Source organism: Cyprinodon variegatus, unplaced genomic scaffold (assembly GCF_000732505.1).
Source record: "Cyprinodon variegatus isolate N-32 unplaced genomic scaffold, C_variegatus-1.0 Scaffold103, whole genome shotgun sequence".
In the NCBI taxonomy this organism is placed as follows: domain Eukaryota; kingdom Metazoa; phylum Chordata; class Actinopteri; order Cyprinodontiformes; family Cyprinodontidae; genus Cyprinodon; species Cyprinodon variegatus.
Window position 1 is genome coordinate 415,233 of NW_015150556.1, and position 19,419 is coordinate 434,651.

General features: G+C 36.5%; 1 protein-coding gene across 1 annotated transcript in view; it reads left to right on the top strand.

The window, feature by feature from the left end:
* The first annotated feature begins 448 nt into the window (after window positions 1–448).
* The window catches only part of vcan (versican), a 44,272-nt gene continuing 25,301 nt past the window's right edge, over window positions 449–19,419 (top strand). Inside the window, exons 1-6 of the mRNA XM_015374417.1 lie at window positions 449–570; window positions 1,660–1,723; window positions 5,972–6,352; window positions 8,255–8,426; window positions 8,544–8,671; window positions 12,107–12,400. Of these exons, the coding sequence (XP_015229903.1) occupies window positions 1,660–1,723; window positions 5,972–6,352; window positions 8,255–8,426; window positions 8,544–8,671; window positions 12,107–12,400 (1,039 nt within the window). The 5' untranslated portion in view covers window positions 449–570. The remainder of the gene's footprint in view (window positions 571–1,659; window positions 1,724–5,971; window positions 6,353–8,254; window positions 8,427–8,543; window positions 8,672–12,106; window positions 12,401–19,419) is intronic.

The window sequence follows — 19,419 nt, forward strand, 5'->3', positions numbered from 1 at the left end:
TGAAAAATACTGTGATCCTGTTAGACAATTTAAGTGTGCAATATTTAATTTGTTCATTCCATGTTTCTTGGATGACTGTAGTGAAGGGCGATAACTCCATAAACTAAGAAAGTGCGCACTTTGCAATACTTTACTAACTCTCACTTCTAACACTGCAGAGGATCCGTTTGTGCCACTGAAGTTTGGCTGGGTGAGAATCGGCTTCCTCTCCTCCACATGGTCAATTGGTGACTTTTCCCTCCTCCTCAAGGTGTCTCATTCAATTTACATGGACTCCTCCTCTTTGACGAAATAACGGCGTGGCTTAGTCAAAAGTTTTGCCAACACTTCACGGGATTCTGCCACTGCCCTCAGATCCAAGAGAACGCTATTTGGACCGCGCATCATCCAGAGAGAGGAGTCCGACTTACCGGGAAGGGAAAAAAAGTTCTGCTGCCTCAATTTGGAGTGGACCTGTCCAGGCACTGCTTTACGCACGCATGTGGCACGTTGGGATAAGCTGCAACTAGGGATATAGTTTATTTAAAATAAATAAATTATTTTCTTTAATGGAATAAAACCAATTCAAACGTAAGTATGTCCTTTTTTTTTTCTAAATTTAGACTCTCATTGAAACAGTGTGAAACATGCCTGCACATCATATCTACTTTTGGCTGCTTTTCTGAACATGTAGCACTTTGTTGTAATAATACAGTCCTGATAAAAGCAAATCAGAACATTTAAGTCATCTTATCAGTTTACAAATGTACACAACGATGCCTGCTGTCTTTAGATAACGTCTCTGTCCCGCTGCTGCTTAAGGACAGCATATTTTGAATATCAGATCATCCAGTTTCAGGGTTTCTCTTTTTTATGAGGACATGTGCTTATCTTTTCTGTTTAACATTAAAGTAGCTATTGTCATGTAAATTTACATTGCACACTAACAATCAGTTCCTCAGTAAATTATGTTGGCAGTAGTGAGCTTATCTTTCTCAGTGAGGGGCCACAGGCTCCAAAGATCTGTAAACAAATGAAACTTTTATCTGGTACTATTGTTTAATAAATTATATTAATAAACAATTCTATTTTTTCTTCTCAAATAGAAACTAAATTAGACTAATTTCTTTAGTTTAGGGGGGGTTTGGGGGATTTCAGGACCATGGATTTGGTGATGGTTTATAAGTGATGAGTTGTTGCTAATTGCCTTTTGATGGGGTGGGGGTGGTGGGGGGCGGTGTCCCACAGTTTTCAGCTCCTTTTGAGCCCCAGCTCCTTGTGTTTATACAGTGGGGTGCTAATGAGGGCCTGCTGCTTATGCCCTCCTGTCTCCAAAATCTCCTAGCTTGACCCCACAGGAAGTTTTACCTCTCAACTTTCCACCACCCACATATTTTAGGAAAACGTGAGATTGTGTCACTCTATAGTTGCATGGGTCTGAGTCCCATCTTCATATTAAACAAATTGTTTTGGTCAGCCAACATACACATTTTGATGTGAGCTTTTATTATTACCCCCATATAACGAAAGTAAAATTTATACCTATTTTTTTGTTATGGTATTTCTATCCTTCAAATATTTTAATCACTTTATCTGAAAAGACTTATGATTTAGAAAACTTTTCAACTTATGAAATAAATGTATTTTATTGTAACTTTTTCTTTTTTTTCTTTTTTCCAGATGACTCTAAATTTTAAGCATATCCTGTGGTTATATTATCTCTGTAATGCTGCATTTGTTGCAGGTGAGTCTTTTTTGTTAGTTCCCACAATGTTTTGTCTGTTTTTTTTTTTTGTGTATTTTGATCTTGGGTTTACTTTAAACACTTTTTTTTTTATCATCATGTGTTTTTAAACTGAGCCATGTGTCCATCTATGCTGATGATGCATCTGCAGTAAACAAATACATTTTTAACAATTAAAACCTTTATTATTTTGGTAAACGTTTCATGAGTTGTGTGGCTTAATGGACTGGGTTACTTCTGTAATCACAATGCTCTGGCTATGATCACCTTTTTAGTTAAACAGGGCTCCTGGTCTGCAGACTGAACAGCTGTTTTTATCACACATGCTAATAGAAGGTCTTGTTAAAGCACACAGACACATGCCCCTAGGGCTGCTTCACCAGATTTGCTAAAGATTCTCTACATTGTTCCCTGTGAATACCAACTCCTTCTTTTCCACCCCCTCAAAACATTTCCAAAAAGAGCCAAATGGTAATTTGGTGATGTCAGTTGAGCTCTATGTATAATAACCAGATGGCATAGTCTCACTATTTACTTACCACAGGAGTTTACTCTGAAAGTAGTTGGATTATATCTCATCAAATTACCAGTCTTTGGGGTCTCCAGTTTAGAGATTTTTCATATTACTTTTCATATGATTTGAATTTAGGGTTGTTAAAAGATAAAAAAATAATTAATGCTTTATTTGTAGCCATGGCAAGATTCAGAAATATGTTAACTGTGGAACAGGATGGGATGGAAGGATAAATGGGTGGAATGGATGGACAGATGGGATGGAGGGATGGAAGGATGAATGTGACAGAGGGATGGATGGGATGGGTTGGTTGGATGGTTGGACAGATGGATTGATGGATGTATGAGATGGATATATATGTATATATGTATGGATGGATGGATGGGATAGATTGATGGATGGATGGGATGGGATTGATGGACGGATGGATAGATAGATGGGTGGATGGATAATGAGTGGATGGGGATGGGATGGATGGATGGAGGAATTGATGGGATGGATGGTTGGGATGGAGGAATGGATGGGATGGAGGGATGGTTGGATAGATGGATGAATGGATGGGATGGGATGAGTTGGATGGATGGATGGGTGGATGGGATGGGTTGGAAAAATGGATGGACGGATGGGTTGGGTTGGATGAATGGATGGGTGGATGGGATGGGTTGGACAGAAGGATGGACGGATGGGATGGGTTGGATTGATGATGGGTTGGATGGGATGGTTGGATGAATGGGATGGAGGGATGGATGGGATGGATGAATGGATGGCTGGATGGGATAGAGAAATGGACATATGGATGGATGGGATGGACTGATAGGAAGGGATTGATGGACAGATGGATAGATGGGTGATGGATGATGAGTGGATGGGGGTTGGGATGGAAGAATGGATGGGATGGGATTGATGGACGGATGGATGATAGAATGAAAGGATGGCTGGATTGGATTGATGGATGGATGAATTGATGGATTAGATTAATGAATGGGATGGAAGGATGGATGTGATGGAAGGATTGATGGGATGGATGGAGGGATGATGGATGGATGGGATGAAGGGATGGTTGGATAGATGGATAGATGGATGTATGGATAGATGGGATGGATGGATGAGATGGGTTGGAAGGATGAACAGATGAATGGATGGATGGATGGATGGTTGATGAGTGGATGGGGAAGGGATGGATGGATGAATGGATGGATGGATTGAAGGAAGGATGGGATAGCTGAGTGGCACAACTAACTTGCTGTTTTTTTTTTGTGCCTGACCATCTATTTTGGTTTTCTGAAAAGCTTTGTAGTGTTTCTGAAAAGTTTAGTTTTTTTTTTGTAGAAATGTCTACATCAACTTAAACATATGTATTCCTGCCCGCAGAGATGGCAAAAGTACTCACTTTCCGTACTTGAGTAAAAGTACAGATACTTGTGTTAAAAAATACTCTGGTAAAAGTGAAAGTACTGATTAAACTTCTTTACTCAAGTAAAAGTAACAAAGTACAGGCTTGTAAATTTACTTAAAGTATAAAAGTAAAAGTAGAAACCACTTTTTTCATGCCGTTGCCTACATTTTAAATGGATGTCTGCCAATAGGACTAGATCTCCGTTGTGTTCATTTTCAATCATCTCGTCGTCCATGCTACTATGCTAACGCCACCGCCACCAAGCTGCAATGATTTGCCGCCAATGAATACCGCCGAATCTGTCGATTCATCTTGTAGTGGTGCGTCAAATGCAACGTAGATTCCCATCCAATTAGATTGAATTTGGTATTGATGACGTGAAAAATAATAACGATAACTCCATTGAAATGATTCAAAACTAAAGTAACGAGACAATTTTTTAAAATGTAAGGAGTAGAAAGTACAGATATTTGTGTAAAAATGTAAGGAGTAGAAGTAAAAAGTTGCCATAAAAATAAGTAGTAAAGTAAAGTAAAATTATCAGAAAAATCTACTTGAGTACAGTAACGAAGTATTTGTACTTCGTTACTTCCCATCTCTGCCTGCCCGAAAATAGTCTAGCAACTAGCTCAGTTATTCTAAATATCATAATCAGGGAAATAGAAAATACAAAAAGAAGGAGTTCTTAAAACAGCTGCATAAACTGATCTATTTTTACACATAAAAGCTTTGGGTCGAAAGGTTATAGGGATTTTAAATTTTCAAGGTCCTTGCCTACTGCCCCAAAGAGACCTTGATAAATTCTGGGCCAAAGTGCAGGGAAGAACCCTCTTGGTATCATATCATAAAACAATTCCAGTATCTTAACTGTCTGTAGTCTGTGTAAAGGCTATTTTATCTATATTTAGAACATCATCGAATTTGCATCAGTTGGCTATATAGTAGCAAACCAATGAATATACATTTCTGCAAAATAGGTAAAAGAGAAGGGCCACAACCGATCTTCCTGCTTCAGACATATACTGAATATGGAACACGTAAAACATTTGAAGTGAAAGTCAATGCTTGATTATAAGCAAAACTAAAAAATCAGGTCAAATGAACCTTCATTTAAAGTGCATATAACTATTTTAAATATAACTCTTATGTGAAGATATGGCAATTAGTGCTAAAGCATATAGGGCTGACATCCTGCACCTTTTAGAAGTGTCTCTTTTCAACACACCCGAGTCAAATAATCAGATCATTTGCAGTATTCTGGAGAACTTGGTGAGAAGGTAATTCAGCAGTTTCATTCAGTTGTAGAAGCAGAGACAAGAAATGTGCAGGGCACCAGAATTGAAGAAGCCTGATCTATAAGTTTGCAATGAGCGGGTATATCAAGGATTATTCACCCCAGACATGAGCAGACCAACATTTTTTTAATTTTTTTAGAAAATTGTACATGTGTAAGAAAAATATGAAAATCACAAATACAATAATACAAGCAGCCAGATAGTATGGCATTTTTGTTATGTTATCTCTATATAATATTAGTGTTTGTCTGACTGATTTCTGACTGTTAATCTGACTGTTAAGCTTTTTCTGTTCTCAGTACCAGAAATATCATTGATGCTGCACAGCCTCCAACTACTACTACTTCCTGTGCAAATTATTACAGTCTTTTATGTAAATAATCACCCAGTGGCAATTCTTTCACAGAACATAGTTGAATGAACCAGAATGAGTTTTTGAGATTTTAGTTTTTAGAAAGTGAAGAAGTCCAACTTAGTCTTTGCTTCTCTCTGGCTGTCTGTCAACATCAGACTCAATTTATCTCCATTAATGCTTTACCATTAATGTTTACTGAAGTAACTTCACTGTAAAAATGTATAAGTATCTGTCTTTTTAAAAATAATGTATATATAATCCTACTTTAGGTTTTAGTGTAGTGAAGAGAAGTGTAAGAAGTAACATTAGATGCAGAAAACAAGGAAGACGGGTAACATTAAGTTATTCAGTTATGACTTTCTGTTTTAACCCATTTTTCTAACTCCATACAAATGCATTGTACATAGCCTGCACTCAGTAGGGAATTTTTTTCCAACAACCTTTATTTTAAAGATGAGGTTTAACTTTCCAAGAGTCACTTTTAAAACATGAGGCATGTTTTTTTTTTTTTTTTCATTTTTAGGTTGGGTGTAGTGGTCACACCCTTTCAATGTTAAGAAGTCATACACTATATTATATCTTCTTGTATATGCTGGACAAAGAGTAAACACTGAATGTACCAGGGTTGGAAAGTCAAATTTAAGTAAGAACTACATTTAACTCATTTGACGTTTTTTTTGGCTTTCAGCATCCAGCACTTTAACAAGTATCCAACCAGTCTCTGGGTCCCTCTCAGGAAAAATAAGTCTTCCTTGCTCCTTCTCCTCTATCCCAACATCTGCCCCATTCGTCGGTACAAATGTTACCAATTATAGCAAAGATTACTTACGGATTAAATGGACCAAAATAATCGGACAGGATAAGTCTACAGTGCTGGTGTTCTTAAATGGGACCATCAAGATAAACCCACTCTACAGGAGTCGTGTGTCTGTGCCCAGCCACCCGGAGGATATCGGCGACGCCTCCTTAACGATTGCCAAGTTGCGGGCTAGTGATGCCGGCAATTACAGCTGTGAGGTCATATATGGCATTGAAGACATCCATGACACCGTTAACCTTGATGTCAGTGGTAAGTTATTTCTAGTTCCCTCTTTATATCAATCTAGAATAAGATGAAAACAGTGAAATTAGGAATATCATGCAGTGAAATCATCCTTAAAGTCCCCTAATAAATTAATCTATTCTAGTTATTCTTACTCAGTGATCTCATCGTTCCGTGAAGGCATCTGTGCTTTATTTAAAAAGATTGAGAGCAAACAGCTTCATAAAGATTAAGGAACAAATGGAGTATATAGGTCAGACAGAACGCTGTCCAGATTTCTTTGGTAGGATTATAGAAGTACATCCCAACCTTCAAACATTTCACAAAGAAAAGCTTTATCTCCTTTCTATCATGGAAAATAAATGCTTCTCAAGACATGTCTTTCCACTGCTTTTGATAGGGCAGACAAGGGGAAAATTGATTGGAGAACCAGCCAAGGCCAATGGTATAAATTAAGTGAGCTGTAGTATTCCACAACTCAGGTGGAAAAATGTTATGACAGAACAAATAGTAGCCACTCTCCCCACAAATTTATCCATTGGGTACATGCAATAAAAGAAAAAAAAAAAAAACTCAAGAGAACTTGTTTGCTATTTGCCAGAAGCCATGCTTCTGTTCTACCAATGTTCTACCATGTGAGGTAGAGCGTGCACTTATCAGATTACAGGAAACTTAACTATTTGGATCACATGTGTTACACTAAGTATGGATGAAAGTTATCCCTGCACATAATTCTTAAAACTCTTTGGGGAACATGGCAGCATCTTGCTGTGGGGAGTTTCATTCTTTTTTTTTATCAGGGAAAATCAAAGTTGATGGGAAACATTAATGGAATTACGGTAATCACAGGGCTATCCTGGAAGGAACTCTGTTAGACCTTCCAACGGACACCAACACAAAACACGCTGCTGAAACTGAAATAGAATGGATTTGATCATATAGACTTATTTGTTTAAATGGCTGAATTAAACTCCGGAACAAAGTCTAATTATGATTTTTATTAATGATTGGCTATATCTGCTTTTCATTGAACCTGACAAACCTTAAAAAAAATATATAAATTGAGAAGAATGGGCAAAACAGCCTGTGTGAAAAGCTGTCAGCAGGAGGCACAATACACATTTTGACTACAGCTATCAGACGTAAATAAAAACAATTAAGTTAATTTTTGAGGAATTTGGTATCAAATAAATTTTTGGTTCTACACTGCAGTGTATTTCTATATGTTTCTCCTATTTTAAAGCATGTTTAAAGCAGAGATTATATATTGGTGTCTTCATACAGCTATATACAAGCTTTGGTTAACATCACTTCATGCTTTCTTGTCATCTCAAATGCTGCCCGTTTCTTTAAACCGGAGCATTGACGGCATTGTCAAACAGCATATATTACCATAATAAAAAACTAATGTTTTAGTGTCAGACACAGCATCACTAATCTTCACCTAGTTTAACTATTTTCATATATATGGTTTTGTAAGTAATGGTGGCAATACTTTATGACTTTTGTTGAAGGCATGGGTGGGGGGAAACTGGGATAGTTTTGGTTTACAGTCTGCCTGACCTCTTTTCCAACAATCTGCAATTTTAATTGAGGCTATCAATCAAATCTGAGGCGCGTGTTTACTGTCCACAAATATGGGGATTTCAGGGCCATGGCATCACATGTAGTTATGTTGTTCATTTGTGGTAAACAATGTGAGTATTTCACATATCCTCTCAGCTTATTGCAAACCTCCTCATTTCCAAAGATTCTGAAAGGCTCATTTATTTTACCCTTAGAGAGTCTTTTATAAAATACTTGCCAAAATTTACCCACCCCAGATTTATGCTAATGAATTGCAGATGATTATTTGCAACTGTGTATGCAATGTTTGGTTATCCCTGTTTTTTGAAGAGTTGTTTCTTTTTCTTAATTCTTTATTGCCAGGTGTTGTTTTCCACTATCGGGCAAGGAGTCGGTACGCCTTGAATTACATGAAAGCTGTCCAAACTTGCAAAGATATTGGAGCAACCATAGCTACCTATGCTCAGCTGAAAGCAGCTTATGCAGATGGATTTGACCAGTGCGATGCTGGATGGCTCTCTGACCAGACAGTAAGGTCAGCTCTTTCACCCATGCCACTATTTATTTATATGTTGTACATATGATCATATACAGTAATTCTAAAATATCTGGGCACAATGATAATCTCGAATAATGATTCTATTTTGCACAGATACCCGATTGCAAGACCAAGAGAAGGCTGCCGTGGAAACCTTGATATGAAACCTGGTGTTAGGACTTATGGAATAAGAAACCCTTCGGAGAGCTATGATGTATATTGTTACGTCGACAAACTTGATGGTAAGCAGTCTGGTGTAGATTTGAGATAGTGAGGTTTTAGATGCTTCAACTTAAAAAGCTTATAACACCACCACAGTAATAAACTTAATTTTTCACAGGAATACTTATTTTTCAATGCATATTTTGTTGGACAAACTGGCCTCACTTTTTATTAAAGGATAAAGGGGATTGCAGAGAAGCTTCTAATAATTGGACTTGAAAGAATTGCTTTAGTGGTTTTTGAAAAGTCCCCAGCAAAAATGTGATAATTAGATTTTTAACTGTCCTTGGCACTGCTCAGTCTTTTTTTTTTCCTATCTATTCATTAACCAATTCAGTCTGTTACTGTTATTGGAATCAACTGCACTACAGTATTTTATGATGATAAATGTCCCTGTTGTCACATTTGAAACTCCAGTCACCTCTCAGCAGTTGCTCCTTATCTGGAATTTGTTCAGGGCAATGTTTAGAGTTTGTGATATTAGCAAACAGATGTTAAACAAACAAAGTAATGAAAAATTATTCATGCCATTTAAGCTACCAAATGCTAGTGCTACGGCTACATGCAGGAATCAGTCCCACACCCCTGTTTTCATTTGCACTATATCATTGAGTGCTGGCCCAGACCCATACAGTATGTCCAGAGGTTGTGGTTTCTGTGTCTGACACCCCAAATTGGTCATAAATTAAAGAATTCAATTCTCTTTTAGATAGCAAATAAAGGCTGAGATTAGGGCTGGGTGATATAGAAAAAAAGCTTATCGATAAAAGAAAATGCATATTGATCGATATTGATAATTATTGAAAAGATTTGAAACCATATTTTATGTGCAGCTCTGCCTGGACATTTTATGATATTGCTAAATGATTTAATTTTAATAAAGAACACAAACACAGACTTCCGATTGAATCTTTATTTAAGCAACTTTTTTAACCATAACAGAATTGTTTTAAAGAAAAATAACTTAAGAGACCTGAGTTTTGTTATTAAATACTGACAAAGAATAAACTAAAGTGACCAAAATTAATATAACAAATAAATGGACGTCTATCGATCGATATATATCGTTATTGAATTATCGCCCAGCCCTAGCTGAGATTACATTTCAGGAAAATAAAAGCTGAATGCATTGTTTATCCCAGGAAATATATTTATAATTTAGCTATTGCCAGTATATTTACACCAGATGTCAGTAAAACCCGTGATTCTCTATAAGAAAACAATATTGAATAGCCTTATCGAAACCTTTTTAGTACCTATTGTACCTTAGAAGATTTTTATCAAAAATTTGCTGGTACATTTATTCTTTTGTCTATCATTCAGTAATTTGTCAGTTCTATTTAATAAAAGACAGCCCCCCATCCCAGCTCTTGTTATGGTATCAGTAATGGTTTGTGAAGCACTTTCTCTTTTCAAGCATGCTGTTTCCCATGAGTGGTAAATTTTAGTTTTATTTGACTAAATGCCTTGTCCAACTGTTTAGCAATAATCTTTAATTGGGCCTCAGCATGCGTACTTTTAGCAGGGAATCTCTTGCAGTGAATTATGATCATTAGAACCTCCTTACAAATGGGTGGAATAAGATTTTTTTTAAGATGAAAAAATATGCTTGTTAAATTCAGATTTTCTGTATTTGAGTTTCAAAAACATCTTTTAAGGATTTTTGAACTCCACTTAATACTGTTTACGCAGCAGAATTTTAAAAATAGTTGACAAATTTTCAAAGCCAGAGAGACACAACACGTACAAATAAAAAGGCATAAAATTGATTGTCTTGCAGTGTGTGGTCAGATGGCAAGTAAAGCAAACCACACAAACAGATTTTACTCAGGATTCAGTTTCCGAGAAAAAAAATATGAGAAATATAATATTTACATTTTTAATTCAGGAAGGGGAATCACTGAAGCCATGTCCATTTGTGACTCATTTTTAATGTGAAAACAAAGGAGAGAAACACTTCTCTCTCTGACTGCATGCACGGGCTGCAGCTGCTGCATCTGACTCACTGTCAGTGTTTTCGGGGTAATGGAGGGGCTCAGTCAGTCATTGCTCACTGAAGAAATTAAATACAGCGAGATTAGTACCATTGTTTGCTTTCTTTATAATCAACACAGGAAAAAGTCCCTAGGTCTGTCACAAGTCCAATTTTTTTTGGAAAAAAATGTTACTAGAGGGATCTGAAAAGTCACTACATAAAGTGACAAAGTAAATATATTTTACATACACTTTTCCTTGTATGTGAAAAAACAAACAGAAACGTTCTCCTGCGCTTGCATGTAAACCTTGTGGAGTATAACCCCTTTATATACATTTATGCTAATTTTGATTACTTTATGGAGGAGGAGATATCATGGTTTGGATACAGTGTTTCCCGGCCAGGACTCAGATAATCTTCTCTGATTTCTTGACTCACAGCGTAGAGCTGTAAAAGTTTAGAATTTCAATCCCCAGAATCTGCTTGGCTTCTTGCAGACCCCAAACAACACAGCATATCATGCCAGGACAATCCAACATGTTGGATTTCCCCATTTGCAAATGGAGGTGTTCCAATATTCTACCGCGCTGACCCGATCACTCTGAAGAGATGAGACAATTCAGAATTATCTCCCCCAAATATCTGCCCCGAGAAGCTCTAAATACTGGGGGCTCTCGGAACGGGAAGATCGGGCTTTCCGTGTGAACCAGCCTTAACAAAAACCTTACTTTGAGCACTTAGCCATGGCTGGTTTATGGTAAAGTGAAGTCATTTCTATTTTGGTACTAAGCGTCCTGTGGTTTTATAACCTAAACATTCAGAATTTATACATTCATCAAAATAATTGAGTAACAAGGTAGAGAAGGTCTTAAGAGAGCTCTTAATTTGTACCTCATTAGCTGCTTCTTGTGCACTAGCTTGCTAGTGTGTATAAAACCTATTTATGGACATAAGATAGGACAAGACTAGCCAATTATGATTGACCCTATAAGAAAGCAGGGCAATGTTTTAAGTACTGACATATAAAAGTTGATATTTAGTGTCTTTTACTTTTGGAAGTCTAATTTAGTCATGCACTTAACACATATTTGTTTTGTTAATTGACTTATTATTTAATTTGCACATTTATTTGATTTAATAATTTTGCATGTGTGGATTACTTGAGAGGTTGCAGTCATCCGGTGTCAATTGCAGGTCCATTTTCACATTTGAAATATATTTTTAGAGACAAATGGAAATTTTTACTATATATATATATATATATATATATATATATATATATATATATATATATATATATGCTCTCTGTCAATCCACTGGATAGAGGAGAGTTATTTGAAAAGAAAAACACAAGGACCAATCATCACCAAAACAAATAGTTGTTTTTAATTACCATTTAAAAGCCTTTATGTTGATTAAAATGTTACTTGCTTTTCTTATTTTATAATCGTAACTTTCTTTGCCTTTCTTTCATATTTAGGTCAAGTATTTTATCCCCCTGCGATCAGTGACCTAACATATTCAGAGGCCATTGAAGAGTGCAAAAAACACAAGGCTGTCCTGGCATCCCCTGGCCAGCTCCATGCTGCTTGGAGAAAGGGTCTGGATAAATGTGCCTATGGCTGGCTCTCTGACGGGAGCGTACGGCACCCTGTTGTAGAGCCCAAAAGTGTATGTGGTGGCGGCCTGATGGGTGTCAGAACAAAATATCGGTTCAGAAACCAGACTGGCTTTCCAGACCCCACAACGAAGTTTGGAGCTTACTGTTATAAAGGTAAAGAACAATTTCACATGATTTTTTTTTTTTATTCTAACTTGAAGTGTAGGCCATGCCTTTATGAAAGAACAATAGATTGTAACACTAATCTTCTACTGGGAATTGTAAAAAAAAAGAAAAAAAAAGAAAAGGAAAATGATCTCAGTGATATATTCAGTTCTAATCTATTTGCTTTTTTCTTGCAAGCTCGTTCTTTTTTTAATCCTACGAGCTAATTCCACACATAGCTAACTGAGAAAAAACATATGTTTATCGGTTTTTGAACTAACTACTAAAGTTAGGCCCTTAATGGTTGTCTATGAGAAAGTATGGGATATTAGAATTGACGAAGATATGCCTGGAAAATATTAAAAAGTAATATTAAGAGTCAGGACTGAAATTCAGACCTAAAATGTTCGATGACTACAAAACAATGTATCCGAAAGTCCTTTTTCCATTCACTTCCGACGCTTTGTTTTTCACTATGCGTACACCATCATTTTCTTACATCTGAAACTATGCTAAAAATGCATTTTATATATTTTTCTAACAGTTTTCTTTTCTGTCTAAAATTAAATGACTATTTTAATAATTACATAAATGTAATATCTTTATATTTCTATGATAATATTTATTGTTAATTGTACACATTAGTGCAGTAGTGCTAGTGTAATTACAAATAATGACAAGTTGTATTCCCCAAGTGTTTGTTATTGTGCTTCATTAGTTAAAGATATTTTAATGTATCATTATTTTTCCTTTGAAAAGTGAATAAAAAATGTGTCAATAATATATGTGTTACAGTTATATAGCTGTAATTACAGCCAGAAAATGTAAATGAAACCCAACAATCTAAATTAATTAATATGTTTTGGTTGAAATGTTGGGTCATTAAAAACTAAATGTATCCTAAAATGTCGGCCGAGTTTTTAAAAATCTTTTATCTGTGATTCTGTCCGTATTCCCAGGGGCACACCCAATAACAGACATTAGAGGTTGCTTAAAGAGAGTGTAATAGGGCCTAATAGGGCGTTTTTTAGAAAACGCTATCTAGCCCGCCCACCCCTTGCATCTTTCATCTCTTATTTCCGATGTCAGTTTTACTTCTGTCATTCTCACTTGGACTTATCTGAGCAGACGTCTGGATAATGGACAAAAGCTACCGCTGGACTTCTAAATTCAGTCATCCTTGGTGACCTCTGACATGGCCTTTCCATCTTTACAAATAGAGGCTGGACAGATAAGCTGACCACCACCTGGTCATTTTCTGCCCCTTGGGCCATGCTGACTCTTGCAGTGATAAGTACCAATGGAGTTCAGAGGGCATGCAAACATGCCACATTCACCTCCTGCTCTGTGTATTTCATGTCAGCTCTCTCAGCCGAGTTGTATTTACACCTTAGTGTAAGTGCTCTTTAAGTACCCCTGTTTGGAGGGACTCTGTTCTTTCTTTCTTTAAAGCCTGCAATATCATTTCAAGGAAAAAAAACATTATCTAAACCAACGTCACTTAAACTACATACAAATACATAGGCAAGGTAGCATGATGCAGTGGGAAAAGGGTGGTAATTGCTCACTGATTAGTCTTTGGACTTGCTTGAAAGCAAGATCGGCCTCTTTAATAGCAACAGTTTGAATGTGTTGGTGATATAATGCAGTACTTCTAAGAAAAGACCCTCATTTTCTTGTAATGGAAAAAGTTTCTCTACTACTAACGTCACATACACTGTAGTTTCATGAGCAAAGGCCTAACACGTAATGTTCAACAGCTGCTTTTATGCAATCTGTCTTTGCCACTAAGGACTTTGGACTGCTTTGTATTAAGTAAATGCAAGGGTCCTGAAGTACAGAAGAGCATGGATGGAGATGGATAAAATGCATTATTGAAATAGCTTATTATTGAAATACTTATCATAAACTTACCAGGCAGGGCTTTTATGACCCTTCACTCAGCTGAACCTAAAGAAAGTAGTCATAAAAGAATAATTCACCATATTAACATCATAATTACCCTGTCAGAATTACTGAGGCTGTTTTAGATCAAGAAGTGTTTGTAGAAACTTACACATATGTGCACATATAAAAAAAGGAAAAAAACAATTTTGTCACAAATATTCTACTCGTGTATGAGAGAAGATAATTAAACTGATTAAAGAGTAAAAACGTGTAGTAGCTATTAGCTCTGCATCTTAAGGAGGTTTGGTGGACTCTGCTTATAAACGGATGTAAACAGCAGTGAGCGTTGAGAGAGGAACTCTCTCAAAAGTTTCTAAGAATGATTTGAAGTTGTGAAACCTCATGTTAATTTTCACTGTTATTTACAACACTGTTATGTCTCCAAAAGCAAAAAGGCAGTAAAGGGAAATTGTGAGCTTAATCTTCCTACAGAACTCTTAGAAAATAATTGTTAATAACTAATAGAATAGTTTTACACATTTACAATTATGATCATATTAATTTATGGGTTGCGGCTAGAAATATGCCTTGCTATATGCAGATCATATTCTTAGAAATTTTAATCCCATCATTATTTCTTCCAGAGAATATAAAATTCTGCGAATCAACTACTATTATATGAGCATTAAATCCATTTATACATTGTCTCTGCAACAATATATTTTTATTGGTTTTTCCCAACTGACTAATATTTTTTGTATGTGCTGTTGTCTAGGAGGAAGAGACTTTTTCAACGAGACAGTCCTCGTGGATATGTCAATACACGAAGTCACAACGGCCACCACCAGGTCCACCACTGTTACCACCATATCCTCTGGCACAGCAACAGAGGCTGATGAGTCTCCAGATTCTAATATTTTTACAGATACTACGTCAATGTTCTCTGCAAGTATGGTTCCTACCCAGCCTGCTTCTCCAGACGAAGATGTTCAGTTAATCACAACAGTTGCACCAACAATCGGAGAGGATCCCGATGAGATTGATGATATGACAGAGCTAAGCACGTATGACAGAGGGCTACTAACCAATGAAACTGTACTTACTATATCCACCACTGATTCTACTGAATCCATTGACGATCCAAGTGCTCACTCTGTGATTGAGATCAGCACAATCCGACCTGATGTACTTCTGCCAGACGACTCTTTAAGTACAGAAGCCAGGTTTGCAGAAGGGAGAACAGAGAAAACTGTTGTTACCCACAGGGTTATTGCAGATATATCATCTGATATCCTGGACAACCCCACAGAATCAACAGAACTGCCCAGTAAGGAGTTGTTTAGTTTCCCTGATGGAACAGCATCAGTTGATGAGTCTGGTTTTCAATCAACAACTCCAGTCCTAGACTACGATGGGATTATGACTGATCCTCTTCTTGAGGCTGGTCCCCCTCTCCTTCCATTTCAAAAGTTTTCCATACCCATTCCAAACCCCATCATTGTTGCTCCTACTTCAAATCCCATGGAAACAGCAACCCCTACTACAGATGACACTGGCTTTAATTGTAACACTGTGCCAGAAAAAGACATAATCACCACAGAAACAACGGAGACCTTTAACATTCAAACACAAACTACTCCAAAAGCACAGGACGGAGACCCTCTTGCTATATCTGGTACTACTGTGTCTGTCGGTGTTCAAACATCAGCTGAAGATGTGACATGGTCAACAACCAAACGCATCCTCAGTGAGTCAAGCACTCGGAAAACAGAATATTTTGGAGAAAGTCTGCCAGAGGATGGTACAAAAGCAAACATTGGGACAGAGATGTCTTACTCATCTCCTACAGCATCTGGTGTAACCAGCATAGTCTCATCCACCCCTACAGTGGTTACTGAAGCGAAGTTTGAGACAGAAAGCATAGAGATTCAGAACACGTCAGGTAAGATACATTTCTTAAATCTTGTAAAAATAAGGAATGTGATGCAACTTAAATGATGTAATCGAATTTTTACAAGGTTACTTTTGACATTGGTGTGGTTTAGATGATTGTTATCTATTGGCTTACCGACCTTACAGAGTTTTTCTATATCCACTAAAACTATGAGCATTGCTTTTTTATTATGGAATACATACAATTACAGTTGCATTAACATTTACATGTTGCAGTCTGTATGCACTGTGATGCAACTCATAGTCAAGTCAAGAAGATCTTTATTATGCATTTCTCTGGCACAAACAGTTACTCATAGTGAGTTGGCCTCTATTTAACTCCAAACTACTAATGACTAGTCAACCCAATAGAAAAAATATCTTGGATTTTTGGAGAACTCTTGTAATGGTATCACAGTAATAGACTTTTGGAGCCTTGTGAACTGTTTGGTGGTGTTATTGTGGACTGGACTGTTATCCCACATGTTGTTACATCTTATCTGATCCTTATCTTGTGACTTGCTGGATTTCTTGTAGAATTTTGTGAGGTTGTTACTTATGATAACTCTACTATAAAATTTATATTTTTCCTAATTCCTTTGCCTGTTTCCAGTGGCCATTGACTAAGGTTGCTAATGAACAGTCCAGTTTTAAGCCCACCAATACATGGAAGGGATTATGAGTCCTAACTCAAAAAGATCTTTATAAGATAAAGCTGCATAAACTGTGATTTTCTTTAACTTTTTTAAACACTTTACTTTAAGACTTTAGTGAATTTTGGCATTATAGCTAAAATATTACCACATAATAAAAGTGGTAATTAGAGATGCATGACTGTTGCAAATCAGAAGCATTGTCTTAAGTGTTCTCTGGGCTTGGGGACTTTAAAAGAAAGAAAAACCTTTTCACATGCACTTGGAGAAAAAAATAAGAGAAAACATCAAACACAGTCAGTCTAGAAAAACTGGGAGTGACAAGGAACAGCGACAGATGGCTGTCATCTCACTGTTCTGAACTCCCAACTCACAGGATGCTACAGCATCATTTGCGACTCGTGCTCTCAGGTCGCTTGTCCCTCAGAAATGCGATTGATTATTAAAAAAAGAGTGACATTAATATCACATTAATATCACAACAACAGACAGGATTAAGAGTCAGGAGCTTTAACTGGAATTGACTGAAATCATATAATATGAAAAAGTCAGACACAGCTAAAATGTTTTCCTCTATGTTGAAAGTGGCTGCAGAGTCCACTGTGTTTAAAACTTTTCTTTATTTATGATCCGTCAAAAAAACCCTCACCAACTGGTTTTAGTGTCAAGTTGAAGTTTTTTTTCCCTTTCTTATGATGCGTTGCAAGCACGCATTGTCACGTATATGTGCAATGGTTACTTGCACGTGTACACTGCGGTCATTAAATGCTTGTACAATAATACGCTGTTAGTCTATGACTGTGAGGGACCAAACTTAAATAAGGACAAGGTGTTCAAAAGTGGGAATAAAAATTTCATAATGTCAAAGATAATTAACATGGGCTCAAAGGCAATACAAAATAGCTTAAATAATAAACAACATGGATTTGGGCCCAACTAAACTGAGCACTAACTAACTCAAACCAAAAACGGACCTATTGGAAAAAAAAAAAAAAAAAACCCAGGCTGCTTTACGTAAATAGGGGTGGAATAATCTAAACTTGTCACATGATGGAGGCACAATATAACAGAAAATCAATAAATAAAAAAATATCCATACAAAACTAAAACATATCAAACAAATAAAGCAACTCTTTAACTTAGCACAAATAAAAAGTGAATATTTAGGTGACAAAATAATTAAGGTCAACTTAAACAAAATCCCCCCCTCAGTTCTTTGGGACAGTGGTTTGTTCCTGGCTCCAACTCCAACTGAGCTGCATTTGTAGAACCTCAAAGATAATAACAAGTGTGAAACCATTCAGACATATTAACTAAAGTGTGCACCCATTAGAAAATATAGATGGAATAAACTAAATCTGGAACTAAATATGAATTACAAAACTATACAAACACTTTGTGGTGGAGGTAGAAGAATCCATCACAATGACCTTTAAACAGTCGAGTTGAGGGGGGATGTTATCGCCCTTCTTAAAAAAATCTTAATGATCTTAAATTACATCCCTCCATACCATCCCCTTTGACATTTTATTACTGAATGTGTCACATTTCTACTATATATTAACAGCAATGGGAATAATATTGCCCTTTCAACATTTGGCGGGCTGTGGGCTTACGGCTAGCCTGAAAAAAATAAATCAAATCAAAGAAGTAGCCTACCATGACTATGAAGCTGATCCCAGTGGGAAATTAGTCCCTAGCTATGTAGGGGCAGTGATAGCCATGCCAGTCCAGGGACTGACTGCAGTTTTACTCAAAGGTGCCTTGGTCAAGGTCATTGACCGGCATACCTGACATGTAACAACTGTACCATGCATATTGCTTTAGGTTAATAGACTATATTAATTAGGCTATGTATGCTTCCTCCCCTTTTTTTTTTTTTTACAACTAGACTACTGCCTTAAAACAACACTCATTTGACTGTATGGGTTCCCATTTAGATGCCAGCTGAAAATATCCCATCGCACTAGCACCCAAATTCCTAGCCACTGACAGATCAGGATGAATCTGTGCTTTATTGTTCTTAATATAACACAGTCAAGCAAAGATAGGGATGCCATAGAGTTTCAGGCTTATTTGATGTATTTTTAATTGATTATTGATAAATTATGCGCCACATCAATTATTATTTGATCCTATGCCGATTATAGCCGAATCTTCCTTTTTTATTGCTCTATGTTGAAGGGATCTACATGAACAAATAAATAAATACATAAATAAATACAATTACACACACAACTAGGGTTGTCACGATACTAAACTTTTCAACTCGATACCGATACTAAGGAAAATATTCGATACTCAATACCATTTTCGATACCACAAGGATAACATTTCAACAGAAATATTTTGATTAATAATTAAAATACAATAAATAAATAAATACAATAAACAATAAGAACAACATTTTGAGGTTGTTTGCTGTGCACAGTATTTAGCAAGCTTGATAAAAAACTTACAAAATTAAAATTAAGTTTTCCTTACTTGGCTATGCTTTGCACACATAACAATGACGCTAGCCAAACCGGTGTAAATAAACAAAAATAATCCTCAGCA